The sequence below is a fragment of the Orcinus orca genome, chromosome 6 (genome assembly GCF_937001465.1).
Source record: "Orcinus orca chromosome 6, mOrcOrc1.1, whole genome shotgun sequence".
NCBI lineage: Eukaryota > Metazoa > Chordata > Mammalia > Artiodactyla > Delphinidae > Orcinus > Orcinus orca.
Genome location: NC_064564.1, coordinates 27,265,114 through 27,277,403, shown reverse-complemented (window position 1 = coordinate 27,277,403; position 12,290 = coordinate 27,265,114). Strand labels below are relative to the sequence as shown.

The window sequence follows — 12,290 nt, the reverse complement described above, 5'->3', positions numbered from 1 at the left end:
AAAAGACTTTAAAATAACTTGAAGGTGCCTTAAAGATGCTCAAAGAACTAAATAAAGATGTGGAGAAAGTCAAGAAAATGATGTACGAAAATAATAGAAACATCAATAAAACCTATTTAGAAAACCTAAATAGGAACCAAAATGAAACTCTGGAGTGGAAAAGCACAAGACAGAAGAAAGAATCAGGGAGCTTGAAGATAGGACAATTGAAATTTTTGAGTCCCAGGAACAGAAGGAAAAAAGATTGAAGAAAAGTGAACAGAGCCTAAAGGACCTGTGGGATACCATAAAATAGATCAACATATGCATTGCTAGAATGCTAGAGGGAGAAGAGAGTAAAAAGAGAAAGACATAGTACTTGAAGAAATAATGACAGAAATTTTCCAAATCTGATTAAATACATGAGTATAAACGTCCAAAAAGCTCAATGAACTCTAATAAGGATGAAAATAAAGAGACCAACAAAACTGATCATTAGAGAAATGCAAATCAAAACTACAATGAAATACCATCTTACATCCATTAGGATGGCTACTATCAAGAAAATAGAGGGCTTCCCTCGTGGAGCAGTGGTTGAGAGTCCGCCTGCCGATGCAGGGCACACGGGTTCATGCCCCGGTCCGGGAAGATCCCACATGCCGCGGAGCGGCTAGGCTCGTGAGCCATGGCCGCTGAGCCTGCGCGTCCGGAGCCTGTGCTCCGCAACTGGAGAGGCCACAACAGTGGGAGGCCTGCATACAGCAAAAAAAAAAAAAAAAGAAAATAGAAAATAAATGTTGGAGAGGATGTGTAGAAATTGGTACCCTTGTATACTGCTGGTGGGAATGTAAAATGGTGCAGCCACTGTGGAAAAAATATGATGGTTTCTCAAGAAAATATTACAAATGAATTACCATATGATCCAGCAAATCCACCTTTGGATATATACTATAAAAGTCGAAAGTGGGGTCTGGAAGAGATATTTGCATACCCATGTTCATAGCATCATTTTTCACAATAGCTAAAACATGGAAGCAACCCAAATATCCATCCACTGATGAATGGATAAGCAAAATGTGATACAATGCGATACATACATATAATGGAATATTATTTAGCCTTAAAAAGGAAGGAAATTCTGACACATTCTACAATGTGGATGAAACCTGAGGGCATTGTGCTAAGTGAAATAAACCAATTACAAAAAGACAAATACTATATGATTCCACTTATATGAGGTATACTTACAGTAGTCAAAATCATAGTTACAGAAAGTAAAATGGTGGATGCCAGGGACTGGGGGTTGGGAATGGGAAGTTATTGTTCAATAGGTATAAAGTTTCAGGTTTAAAAGATGAGAAGGGTTCTGGAGATGGATGGTGGTGGTGGTTGCCTAACTATATAAACATACTTAATATCATTGAACTGTACACTCAAAAAGTAGTTAAGATGGTAAATTTTATATTACATATATTTTATCACAATAAAAAGTGAAGAGAAAAGAAAGAAAAGGAAGAAATGTAGGCAAAGGATCTGAATAGTCATTTCTCCAAAGAAGATACACACACGGCTAATAAGCACATGAAAAAACGCTCAACCTCATTAGTCATCAAGGAAAATGCAAATCAAAACCACAATGGTATACCACTTTACATCCACTAGTATGTCTAGAATCAAAAAGTCAGATAATAACAAGTGTTGGTGATGATATAGAGGAATTATAACCCTTATACACTGCTGGTTGGAATGTAAAATGGTATAGCTGCTTTGGAAAACCGTCTGGCATTTCATCAAGAGACAAAGTACAGAGTTACCATTTGACCTAGCATCCCACTCTTAGATATATATCCAAGAGAAATGAAACATATGTCCATGCAAAAACTTGTACGTACCATTTATAGCTGCATTATTCACAATAGCCAAGTGTCCATCAACAGACTAATCATAAACTGTGGTATGTCCAAAAATGGAATATTATTCATCCATAAAAAGGAATGGAGTGCTCACACATATTACAGCATGGGTAAGCCTTTAAAACATTATGTTAAGTGAAAGAAGTTAGTCAAAAGTCCACATATTATATAATTCTATTCATACATATGTCCAGAATTGGATAATCTATAGAGACAGAAAATAGCTGAGTGGTTCCTAGGGCTGCGGGATCGGAGGATAGGGAGGTGATAGCTAAATGGTACAGCATGAAAATATTCCAAAATGGACGGTGATGATGGATGCTCATATCTGCGAATATACTAAAAACCACAGAATTGTACACTTCAAGTGTGTATTATGTAAATTCTGTCCCAACAGAGCTGTTTTTAAAGATCTTTATGTTTACCAATTCATAGATAATACAAGAAACAAGAAACAAGTTAAATAATGCCACAAGAAAGCAAGGACACAAATCACTACGTGGGAAATTCTACAGACAAATGTCCAGTTCACCAAACAAATCAAGGTGTAGAGGGAAACAGAAAGAAAGCTTCTATGGAGTGCGAATCTTGAGACATAATGAAATGCATGACGTGGATGGACCATCTATGGATTCTGATTCCAACAAACTTACTATAAAAAGAATATCTTTGAGATAATCAGGAAATTTTGAGTATGTTTAGTAATTAGTTTTGGTTTTTGTTGGCTATAACAATGACATGTTGTTGTTGTTGTTTTAATGTCCTTATTGGTAGGGATGCGTGCTAAGGTAGTTATACTAGGAATGATAGGAGGCCCAGGATCTGTTATGAAATACTTTGCAAAGCTCCTCTTCCCTTTCCTTTCCTCTCCTTTTCCTTCCTAAGTGAACAAAAAGTCCAAATGCCAAGAAGACAGGTGTCTGTGATGTGGGGGTCATGTAGCCACAATGGCCCCAAATGGCATCCCAGAGTGCGGGCAGAGTGGGTATGCCCAAGGGCTGGATGGATGGATGGACTGGCACAGGGTGTCAGAAGCGTCCATGCCAAGGAGAAGGTTGGGCAGCCCACCATGGAAGTCACAGCCAAGGAGGGGGAGGGCATGTATGTAGGAGGATCGAGCAGTGTGGGTGTCAAAACATGAACAGGGTGAGGAGGGAACCCATGTGGGGACAGCTGGGCAGAGGAGTCGAAATCCAGGCTTGATGAGGCAGGTTTCCACATACAAGGAAGTTCATCAAATAGGTAAAAACATTAAGAATAATGGGAGTCAAGTTTCTCATTGTTGGAGAAGGGAGTCCCTTATTTGTTACGGCAGCACAGGCTAGACTGACTGGTACAAAGGGAATTTCAAAATAACAACAGGGCTTTATTAAGTGGAGGGATCAGGGGGCTTTTTGTTTTCTTAATTACCCTGAGAAGAAAATAAAAACCTGATAAATGTGGATGTTGGATGGTTGTCATGGTTTGGTGAGTTCAGGAATGCAAAAGCCCCTGTACACGCTCTCAAACATGCCATAACCTGAGACCACGTTGACGAAGCCCATGGAATACCCAGCAACGTGCAGCCGTAGCTTGTTCAAATGCAAGCACAGTGCCCACATCACTTTGCTGGCCCTTCAAGGCCAAAGTGATGAATCAATGATAAATGACTCAGGGAATAATTTTAGACACAGAGGGCTGACTAAATGATTCTGAAAGATGTTGAAAAGAAAAAAAAGTGCACCAGACTCCATATCTGAGGCTGTTCCTACAGACCCACTCGCCGGCTTCTTTTCAGCTGCTGTTATCTAGGGTCGGTAGCCTCAGCACCTCTGCAGGAGCTCAGAAGCCCTGCCACAGTGATCCTTGTCACCCACATTTCCAGCTCGCCCAGGCGCCCTCGTCTTGAACAATCAGTGCACAGTGGGAAGGCACATAGGTTGGTATACTCTGGAGTAAATTTAGACGTAGAACTGTTTTGCATCCTTATTTATCTGAGTAATCTGTTCTGCCAAGTTTCCGCCTTTATAGTCAGGGACCAACCAATTACCATGAAAATCAGATGAATAAATATTGAAGAGAATGTGTTCATCGTCTATTTTGGTGTCCTCACAGCAAGGAAGTGACATTACGTTTTTAATTAAGTCTTTCATTTCCATTTTCTTTTTCAGCTAAAGCTGTCCTCCATAGGATCAATTAAGCTAGATAATCAGATCCCACAAAAAGCCCCCCAAAAGAACAGTTATTAGTAGGTGTGATTTACAGATTTTCTCAACCATACTGCAAATTTCTTCTCCAAAATTAAAGCTGTAGAGACAGCACAGCTTGGGGTGTTTGGGCTTGCTCAGACACCTGGTCTAACTTCACGTCCTCCTTGTCTTCTACATTATCTTGATACTGGTTCATGAATGTATAATATATTAGTAGTAGTACGTATCTTCTGTAAATCATCTTTTTGTCTATAAGAACTGAGTGAACAAAAAAACTAATCGTCTTTGATCTATAAGAGGGTATAATTTAGCTAAATTTTAACTTTAAAAAAATACCTAAAATTTTCAACTGAAATATTCATATTCTCATAGGATTTCTATTTCCCTCCTATTTTCCTTTAGATAACTACAACTAATTTAATAGGTAGCCAATGCAAATGGAAAGAACTCTGGACTGAGTCTGTGTAGAAAATCTCACTTGTGACCCCAGCTCACTTTCTTCGGTCCTCAACCTCCTAACCTGAAAAAGCCTGAGGTTGATTTATGTATTCAGTTATCTAATGCTTATTGAACACAAGCTATGTGCCAGGCACTATTCTAGATGGTGGGAAATACTGCAATGAACAAGACTGATACCCTCTTGGAGATTATAGTCTAGTGGGGGAAACGAGATAATAAACAAATTAGCAAATAAACGAGTGCTTGTTTGTGGTAAGTGCTTAAGGGTAAAAATAAATCAGGGTAAAGAAATAGGGGGTATCTAGGGGATTCTATTTGAGGTAAAATGGTGGGGGAAGTCTCCTCTGGCCTGAGTAAGCCTAGATCATTGTAAGAGGTGTGTATAACCACATAATCTTGACACCCAAACCAGACGAGCACACACAAGAGAAGGAAGCAAAGACAATGAAGACAGATTTCTCTCATGAACTGTGCCTGAAAAATCCTAAAGGAAATATTAGGACTCCAAATCCATGATTACTATGTCAAGACCAAGCAGGGTTTATGCCAGGATGCAACATCAGAAAAATCTACCTGTGTAATTTCCCACATGAATGGACTTTAGGAAAAAAATCATGGTATTATCTCAAAATCTGCTGAAGAAGCATTTGATAAAGTTCAACACCTATACATGATAAAAGTAGTTGGTCAATTAATATGTATAAATAGGTAATGAGAGCAGAGATTGCCCTTTTAACTGGCTCATGGACATATCCCAGGTGCCAAAAACAATGCCTGGATTAGTAGTCATCCAGTACACATTTGTTGAGTGAATGAATGAACGAAGTCTTTTAGGTTGATAAGGACATCTACCAAAAGCTTACATCATCCTTAAGGGAACAATACCTCAAACATTCCTTCAGGTTGGAAGCTGAACAAGGGCGCCCTCTCCTGGCCAATGCTCAAAGGTGTCCTCTAATGTCTGGGATTGGAAGGCAGGCGAAAAAACTCAGTGTTTGCAATGGCAACGACCGCTGGTCCAGTAAAACGACCACAATCAGCAAAATTTCCAGGCTCAAGATCACACTACTTTCCTCTCCCTGCAGCAACAACTACTGAGAAAAAGTGATCAAAAATAACATACCACTTACAACAAGAACTAAAACTATCCCTAGGAAGCAACCTAACAATGGAAACAGAAGAACTTTCTGGAGAGAATTTTAATATTCTAACAAAAGACATCTTAAAACTAAATAAGTGGAGACATGCCATGTTCATGGAGGTGATTATTTAATATTGAAAAATGTCAGCTCGCCCCAAATTAATCTGTAAATTCAGTGCAAGTCCTATCGAAACCCCAGCATGTATTTTTGGTGACTTACTAAACTGAATCTAAAATCAGTACAAAGAATAAAGGTCTGAGAATAGCTAAGACAACTTATAAAAAGGAGACTCAAGAGGAAGGACGCACACCACCAGATATTAAGACAGTTTAAGGCTGTAATGACTAAAGCAGTATGGAACTTGCACAAGAAACAGACAGTCAAATCAGTAGAACAAAACTGAGAGTCCAGAAACAGACCCATGACACAGAGACTTAGTGTGTAATAGAGGGAGCATCACTACCACAGAGAAAAGGTGAATTATTTGGTAAATAGTGACGGGAGAATTGGCTCACTACATGGCGATTTTTAAAATGTTGGGTCCTATCTTATATCATCTTCCAAAGTAACTTCAGTTGGAATTGAAAGGTAAATGTGAAAGACAAACAATAAAGCTAGTAGGAGAAAATATATAGTACCGTACATCTGTGATTTGTAGGTGAGAAACCTTTTAAAACTCAAAACTATAAAGCATAAAGGGGAAAATTGATGGATTCAGCTACATTCCCCCAAAAAAGACTTTTATCTGATGAAGAATGTCACAGACAAAACTGTCTCATAGGTGAAGATGTGGGAGAGTACATATGGAGATTCTATTGCTGGAATAAACTCAAGAAAACCCAATAAGAAGATTAAAAGAGAAACATGGAGGAAAGATAGGAACATAAAATTTATGGAGAAACCTGTTAAAGTGCAATCAAAGAATTGCACAGCAAACAATGAGACATCACTTCACTCCCCACCCGCACCAGATTAGCAAAACTAGATAGAAAAAGGGTGGGTGTGGGACCCTCACACTCTGCTGCTGCACATGTCAGTAGCCCAGCCATTCTGGATGCAGATGCAACCCCTGATGACACTAAATGTATGTACACCCTATGATCAAACACTCCTGGGATATGCCCCAGAGAGACCATCCCAGGTGCAGGGGAAACAGGCATGAGGTTTGCAGCACCTTCAGTTTTTCAATGTTTCACAAGAGAGCTCAGGAAGTGATGTGCAGATGGTGTATCCAGTGAGCCCCAGATGGCCCACCCAAGTAACAATTCAGTATATGGAAGGCACTACTGACAGATCTTAAAAACATGTACCGAAGGGAAAAAGAAAGAAATGATTTGTGGAATAACATCATGTTTGTTTGCAAATTTCTGAAACACACAAACACAAAATATGTATTTTCCCTGGTGTGCATATATGCAAAAAAAATCCACACAACGAAAGAAGGTGAATTGGATATATGTTACATTCATGGGAAGTGGTTGCCCAGCTGGAGAATGGAAGAGAAGAGAAGGTGCAGAGGTCTAGGGAGCTGAGGTGTGCAGGCAACTTAGTCTAGACGCCTGAGGCAACAAATCATCTCAGGTAACACCGCCTCTTTCCCCAAACACAAACAGTTAAATTGTGTCCAAGTTCAACTGAAGACTGTCTTCATCCCTACCTGTTAATCAAAAAATGCAATGTCCTTCATAGAGAACAGACTTGTGGTTGCCAAGGGGAAGGGGAGATTGGGGAGGAAAGGATTAGAAGTTTGGGTTTAGCAGATGCAAACTATTATATATAGAATGGATAAACAGCAAGGTCCTACTGTATAGCACAGGGAACTATATTCAGTATCCTGTGATAAATCATAATGGAAAAGAATATGAAAAAGAATATATATATATGCATAACTAAGTCACTTTGCTGTACAGCAGAAATTAACACAACATTGTGAATCAACTACACTTCAATACATTTTTTTTAAATGCCGTGTTCTTAACCACTATTGAGATAACTCTACCTGCTGCTTTGTTTTCACTGGATAAAAAAATTTTAAATAACAATCCTGGAATTTACTCAATGGTTAGGCTAAGGTAACTATATTTATTAAACTTAGTAATTCTTGGACTGTGCCAGGGTGAAGTCAAATTTATTTATTGACTGAAAGATGGTATATTCAGTCAACCCCATAGAATTATTCAGACACAACTGTACTGCCAGGAAGTGCCAAAATCACTGTCATGAGGTATTACTTCTCTGGGTGGGAAAGCAAGAGACTAATTAATAGGAGGCTTACTTACTTCTTCATCACATTTTATAACCTGCAAATAAAAACTGGTGATTCAACTTGTAGAGATATTTGAGGTAAATATTAAAAGCCCAGGAGCCCTGTACTTCTTTGTCCACTATGAACATATCTGAAAGGACAACTTTCTCAGTTTTTGTATTTATTTTAAAGAACATGAGAATTAAACCTTTCAACCCAGGCCCTGGGGATTTCCAAGTTTTGTAACTTGCACAGGGGGTCCTGACCATGGGCTCCTGTAGCCTGGCTCTGGCCTGAAAGCATAAGTCCTCTGGGCCTGGTCTCCAGGGCCCTGAAGAAGTGACCGTCAGGACTCAGCAGGCATATGTGAGTAGAGGAGGGAAAGTGGTCCCCAGTGCAGTGACCCAGGGTAGACTGTCGGAGGGAGGTTGCCCAGTGCAGGCCACACTCCGACCTGTGCTCACCGTGCCTTCTGGGTCCACGAGCAGCAGGTGCTTGGCCTGGCCATTGTGCATGCCAGTGAGGACAAAGGAGCCTGGGTTGGTGGTGCTCTTCCTGACCAGGAAGTCTCCATCTCTCTTCAGTAGCCCCTCTGCCTCCTTCCTGCTCATCTCCCCTTGGTACCAAGGCTCTGCTTTCAGCTCTTCCAGCATCTTAGCATCCGGGGCTCTGGGTGAGACGGGGCTGATGCACTCCACGGAGGCTGCCTTGCTCAACACAGGCCCCAAGGACTGGTTCTTGAGAGCATCTTCAAAAGGTTCTGCCAACAACATTTGCCAGCAACACGTCAATCCCAAGGAGAACAAATGATAAACAGTACAATGTGAGGGCTGGAAATGCAAAGGCAACTTCTACCAGAAAAAAAAGAAGTAGAGAAAAATGACTGGCTGGTAATACAACAAGACTCATCATAACAAGCATTTGAAAGCAAAGCCCAAATCTTGGCATGACTCATTCTGATGAGTCTGCTTTCCCAAGACAGCTGGGCATTGTGTCTTGTGCCAAAGACTCAAGCACACCCTTTGCCTCACTAGTTAGAATGACTCCATTTTTGCACGCTGCAAGAGGCCATGAATATTACATGCCATCTACTTTCTCTGGAATATTGGCTAGCCTCTTCAACAAATGTGTTCTCTTCTGAATAAAAACCTGCCAATACCAAAGAAAATACACAAAGTTGCAAGGTTTTGATTTCATGCAAAACTGAAACCCAGCCCAACAAATGTTTCTTTTAAAATTTTTGTATTAGGTGAATTCTTAAAAGAGAAGAAAACTGACATTTATTGGGTGCATTTTGTGTGACTTGCCCCAGGCTAGGAGCTCTACCTCCCCTTGACCTTCACTTGTTTCCCTGTAGAAAAAGGCTCTTGTGTGAGTGTTTGAGATTGAGCTTGATTTTATGCCCTTCAGAACATACTTCTCACTGCAGGCCATGGCTCTAAGAGCCACAAATATCAGCGGTAAGAGAAGTCACCAGGCTCATCTAATTAAATCTCAATGTTCGATTTTCAAACAAGGCAATATGTACAACAGCACTCTGAAAAATGCCCCCAGTGCCACACAAGTGTAAGGTGTTGTGATGATTATCTAGGACCCCACTGCCAACCTACTACAATGCAAGCACCACAAGAACAAGAATGGTTCTCTCCTGGGCACAGCAACATCCCTCTAGTCCAACATTGTTCCTGGGACATAGTTTGTACCCATAAATATTCAGTGAGTGCTGTCAAATCAGACCAGTTTGCTAAATGGTGGTAGAGAATGGGCAGAAGTGAAGTGAATAAATGAAACCAAAACTAAATCATTTTGACACTTGTTAAATGATTTACAGATTTGGGGCAAAAAAGAGGTTAAAACTATGGGCTAAAATTATGTTCGTAGATTTTCTCTTTTTATTCTACTTTTTCCCTGATTACCTGGAGTAGTTGAAAATTTGTATTGTTTCTGTACCATCATCATCATCACCACCATCACCATTACCACACATCATCATCACCATCATAATCACCATCACCTCAGCCCCACCACTAGCATCAACATCATCACCATCACTATCAACATCATCATCACCATCATCATCATCACCAACACCACTATCACCATCTTATCATTATTATCACCTTCATTACCACCATTACCATCATCACCATCACCATATCATTACCCTCATCACTATCACCACCATCACCACAATCATCAGCATCACCACCACCATCAGTACCATTACCATCACTAACAGCACCACTACCACCATCATTATTTAGCTATAGTGGTTCAAGATAAACACAGAGTGCTAGGTCTATTTTACCATACTTTTCAATAGATACTAGCCTCTCCAGGGCTCTTTATACTTTCGGTTTCCCCTTCTCTAGTTTCGGGAGTAGGAGTAGAAATTGATGGATGAAAAAAGGGAGGTCTGGCTTTCATTTTTCCCATCTCAAACCCCAGCCAAATCTAACTCTCCTCAGGCTCTGGGGCCAAGAGTCACTGGTATATTGACTAAATTAAACAGTGAAAATTGTCTGACCATAAATACAACTACTAAACTGATGTTGGGAGATATCGTTACAACTGGAGCTACCACTTTGCTCTGCATCTTGAGAAGTTGCTTCATACCTCCTAGGCTATTTCCACATTTTTTTAAATGAAGAGATTAGACTAGATGCTTCTACAGTTCTTCTGGCTCTGGTGATTTTTAAAATCAGAATGGGAGTCCAGTGTCCCATTCTGGGGAAAAATAGACTTTTGTTGTCATGGTGCAGCCTGTTTATAAAAGCACTCAGCCCTGTCCTAACCCACATACAATAACAGGTATGTATTGTATGTGGTGAACCAGCAGTGAAGTTACCAAACCTCTAGGGTTCTCTGTTTCCTCCTCTATAAAATGGTAATAATAATAATATCTACCCGTAGGACTATTGCAAAAATTAAATAAAATAATAAGCACCTAGCCACGTGGTAGAAACTCACTAAGTGCTAGTCTCCTCTCCTTCCCTCTTCAGCCTGTAAAATTCTCAAGGAAATTGAAAAAGAAATTTGGGGATGTAAAGCTGTTTGTGAGCTTGGGAAGCTCTTTCAAAATTCCTTAACAACAATTTACACTTTCATTAATCACGGGTGATTTATTTTTCCCAATCTATATGCCAAACAGAGGTCCATGGTACACATCATACTACAGTGCAATCAACAGGAGTTTGGGGTTACTCTTCTTATCCCGTTTTATTTTTCATCAGAGTACCTGTCACTACCGGTAACACATGGTGGTTATTTAAACTTCATGAGAGTAGGGACTTTGTCTATTTGGTTTTCCTGTATATCCCCAGTAAGTAGACTAGTATTTGACACATGGTAGGTGTTCAGTAGAGAGGAAGAAGGGGAGAGAGAAAGAGAAAAAGTGAGAGGGAAAGTGAGTGTATGTAGGCAAACAAGAGGGTATATTACAATTTCTTGCTTATATGTTAGTCTTGTTCAACAGACTAAGAGCTCTATGAAAACAGGGGCCAAGCCATTTCATCTTGGCATCCTTAAAACTGATACAGTATTTGGCGCACAATATCCAATTAATACCTAAATGAATAAATAAATGAATGCATTTATGTATATCATTTGTCTCAATACGATCTTCAAGAGCAAAGTCAATTATAAAGCGGGGGTGGGGGGACTTCCCTGGTGGTCCAGTGGTTAAGAATCCGCCTTCCAATGCAGGAGAAGCGGGTTCGATCTCTGGTCGGGGAACTAAGATCCCACATGCCGTGGGGCAACTAATCCTGCATGCTGCAACTACTGAACCCGTGTGCTTTGGAGCCCACATGCCACAACTGGAGAGAAATCCGCATGCCACCACGAAGATCCCATGTGCTGCAACTAAGACCCAACACAGCCAAATACATTAATTAATTAAAAAAAAAAAAAAAGGGAAGCTGCTTTGCCTCTGGACTGCAGAGAAGGTTGTAATTCCAAAGCAGGGCTTGGCCAAATTCAAAGCCTTGAAAAGCTCAATCATAACCCAGAAAAATACAGCTAATCAGTGTCATTCATCAAAACCCCACCAGAAGAAAATTCAGTAATTGCACAGATTTCAAACAAAAGACAATGCAAAAAAACAGCCTCAAAAGAGAAAAATCCAGTGGCAGATGGAAACCCACTCATGTCAAAGAGGTCTTTCCGTGGGCTGCTTTCTGCACTGCTGCCCGCGGCCAGCCCAGCCTGCAGCGGGATGCACTGGGTGTTGACATAGGTGGGGGCTTCTCCCGTAGGGGTCACATGCGATTTCCTTTCCGGCATGCTGTAGATGTCCAAGGACCCTGCAACAAGAAAACAGCCCTCTTTTCTCTTCTGATCGTAAAGCTATTCATGTTAAGCT

The 12,290-nt window shown here is 40.4% G+C and overlaps 1 protein-coding gene across 4 annotated transcripts in view; it reads right to left on the bottom strand.

The window, feature by feature from the left end:
* SHC3 (SHC adaptor protein 3) overlaps nucleotides 1-12,290 on the bottom strand; it is a 151,119-nt gene that overhangs the window by 16,290 nt on the left and 122,539 nt on the right. For all 4 annotated transcript variants that reach the window (XM_033429607.2, XM_049711509.1, XM_049711508.1 and 1 more), the window contains 2 exons: nucleotides 12,073-12,231; nucleotides 8,392-8,687 (listed from right to left, as the gene is read on the bottom strand). In XM_033429607.2, the coding sequence (XP_033285498.1) occupies nucleotides 8,392-8,687; nucleotides 12,073-12,231 (455 nt within the window). The remainder of the gene's footprint in view (nucleotides 1-8,391; nucleotides 8,688-12,072; nucleotides 12,232-12,290) is intronic.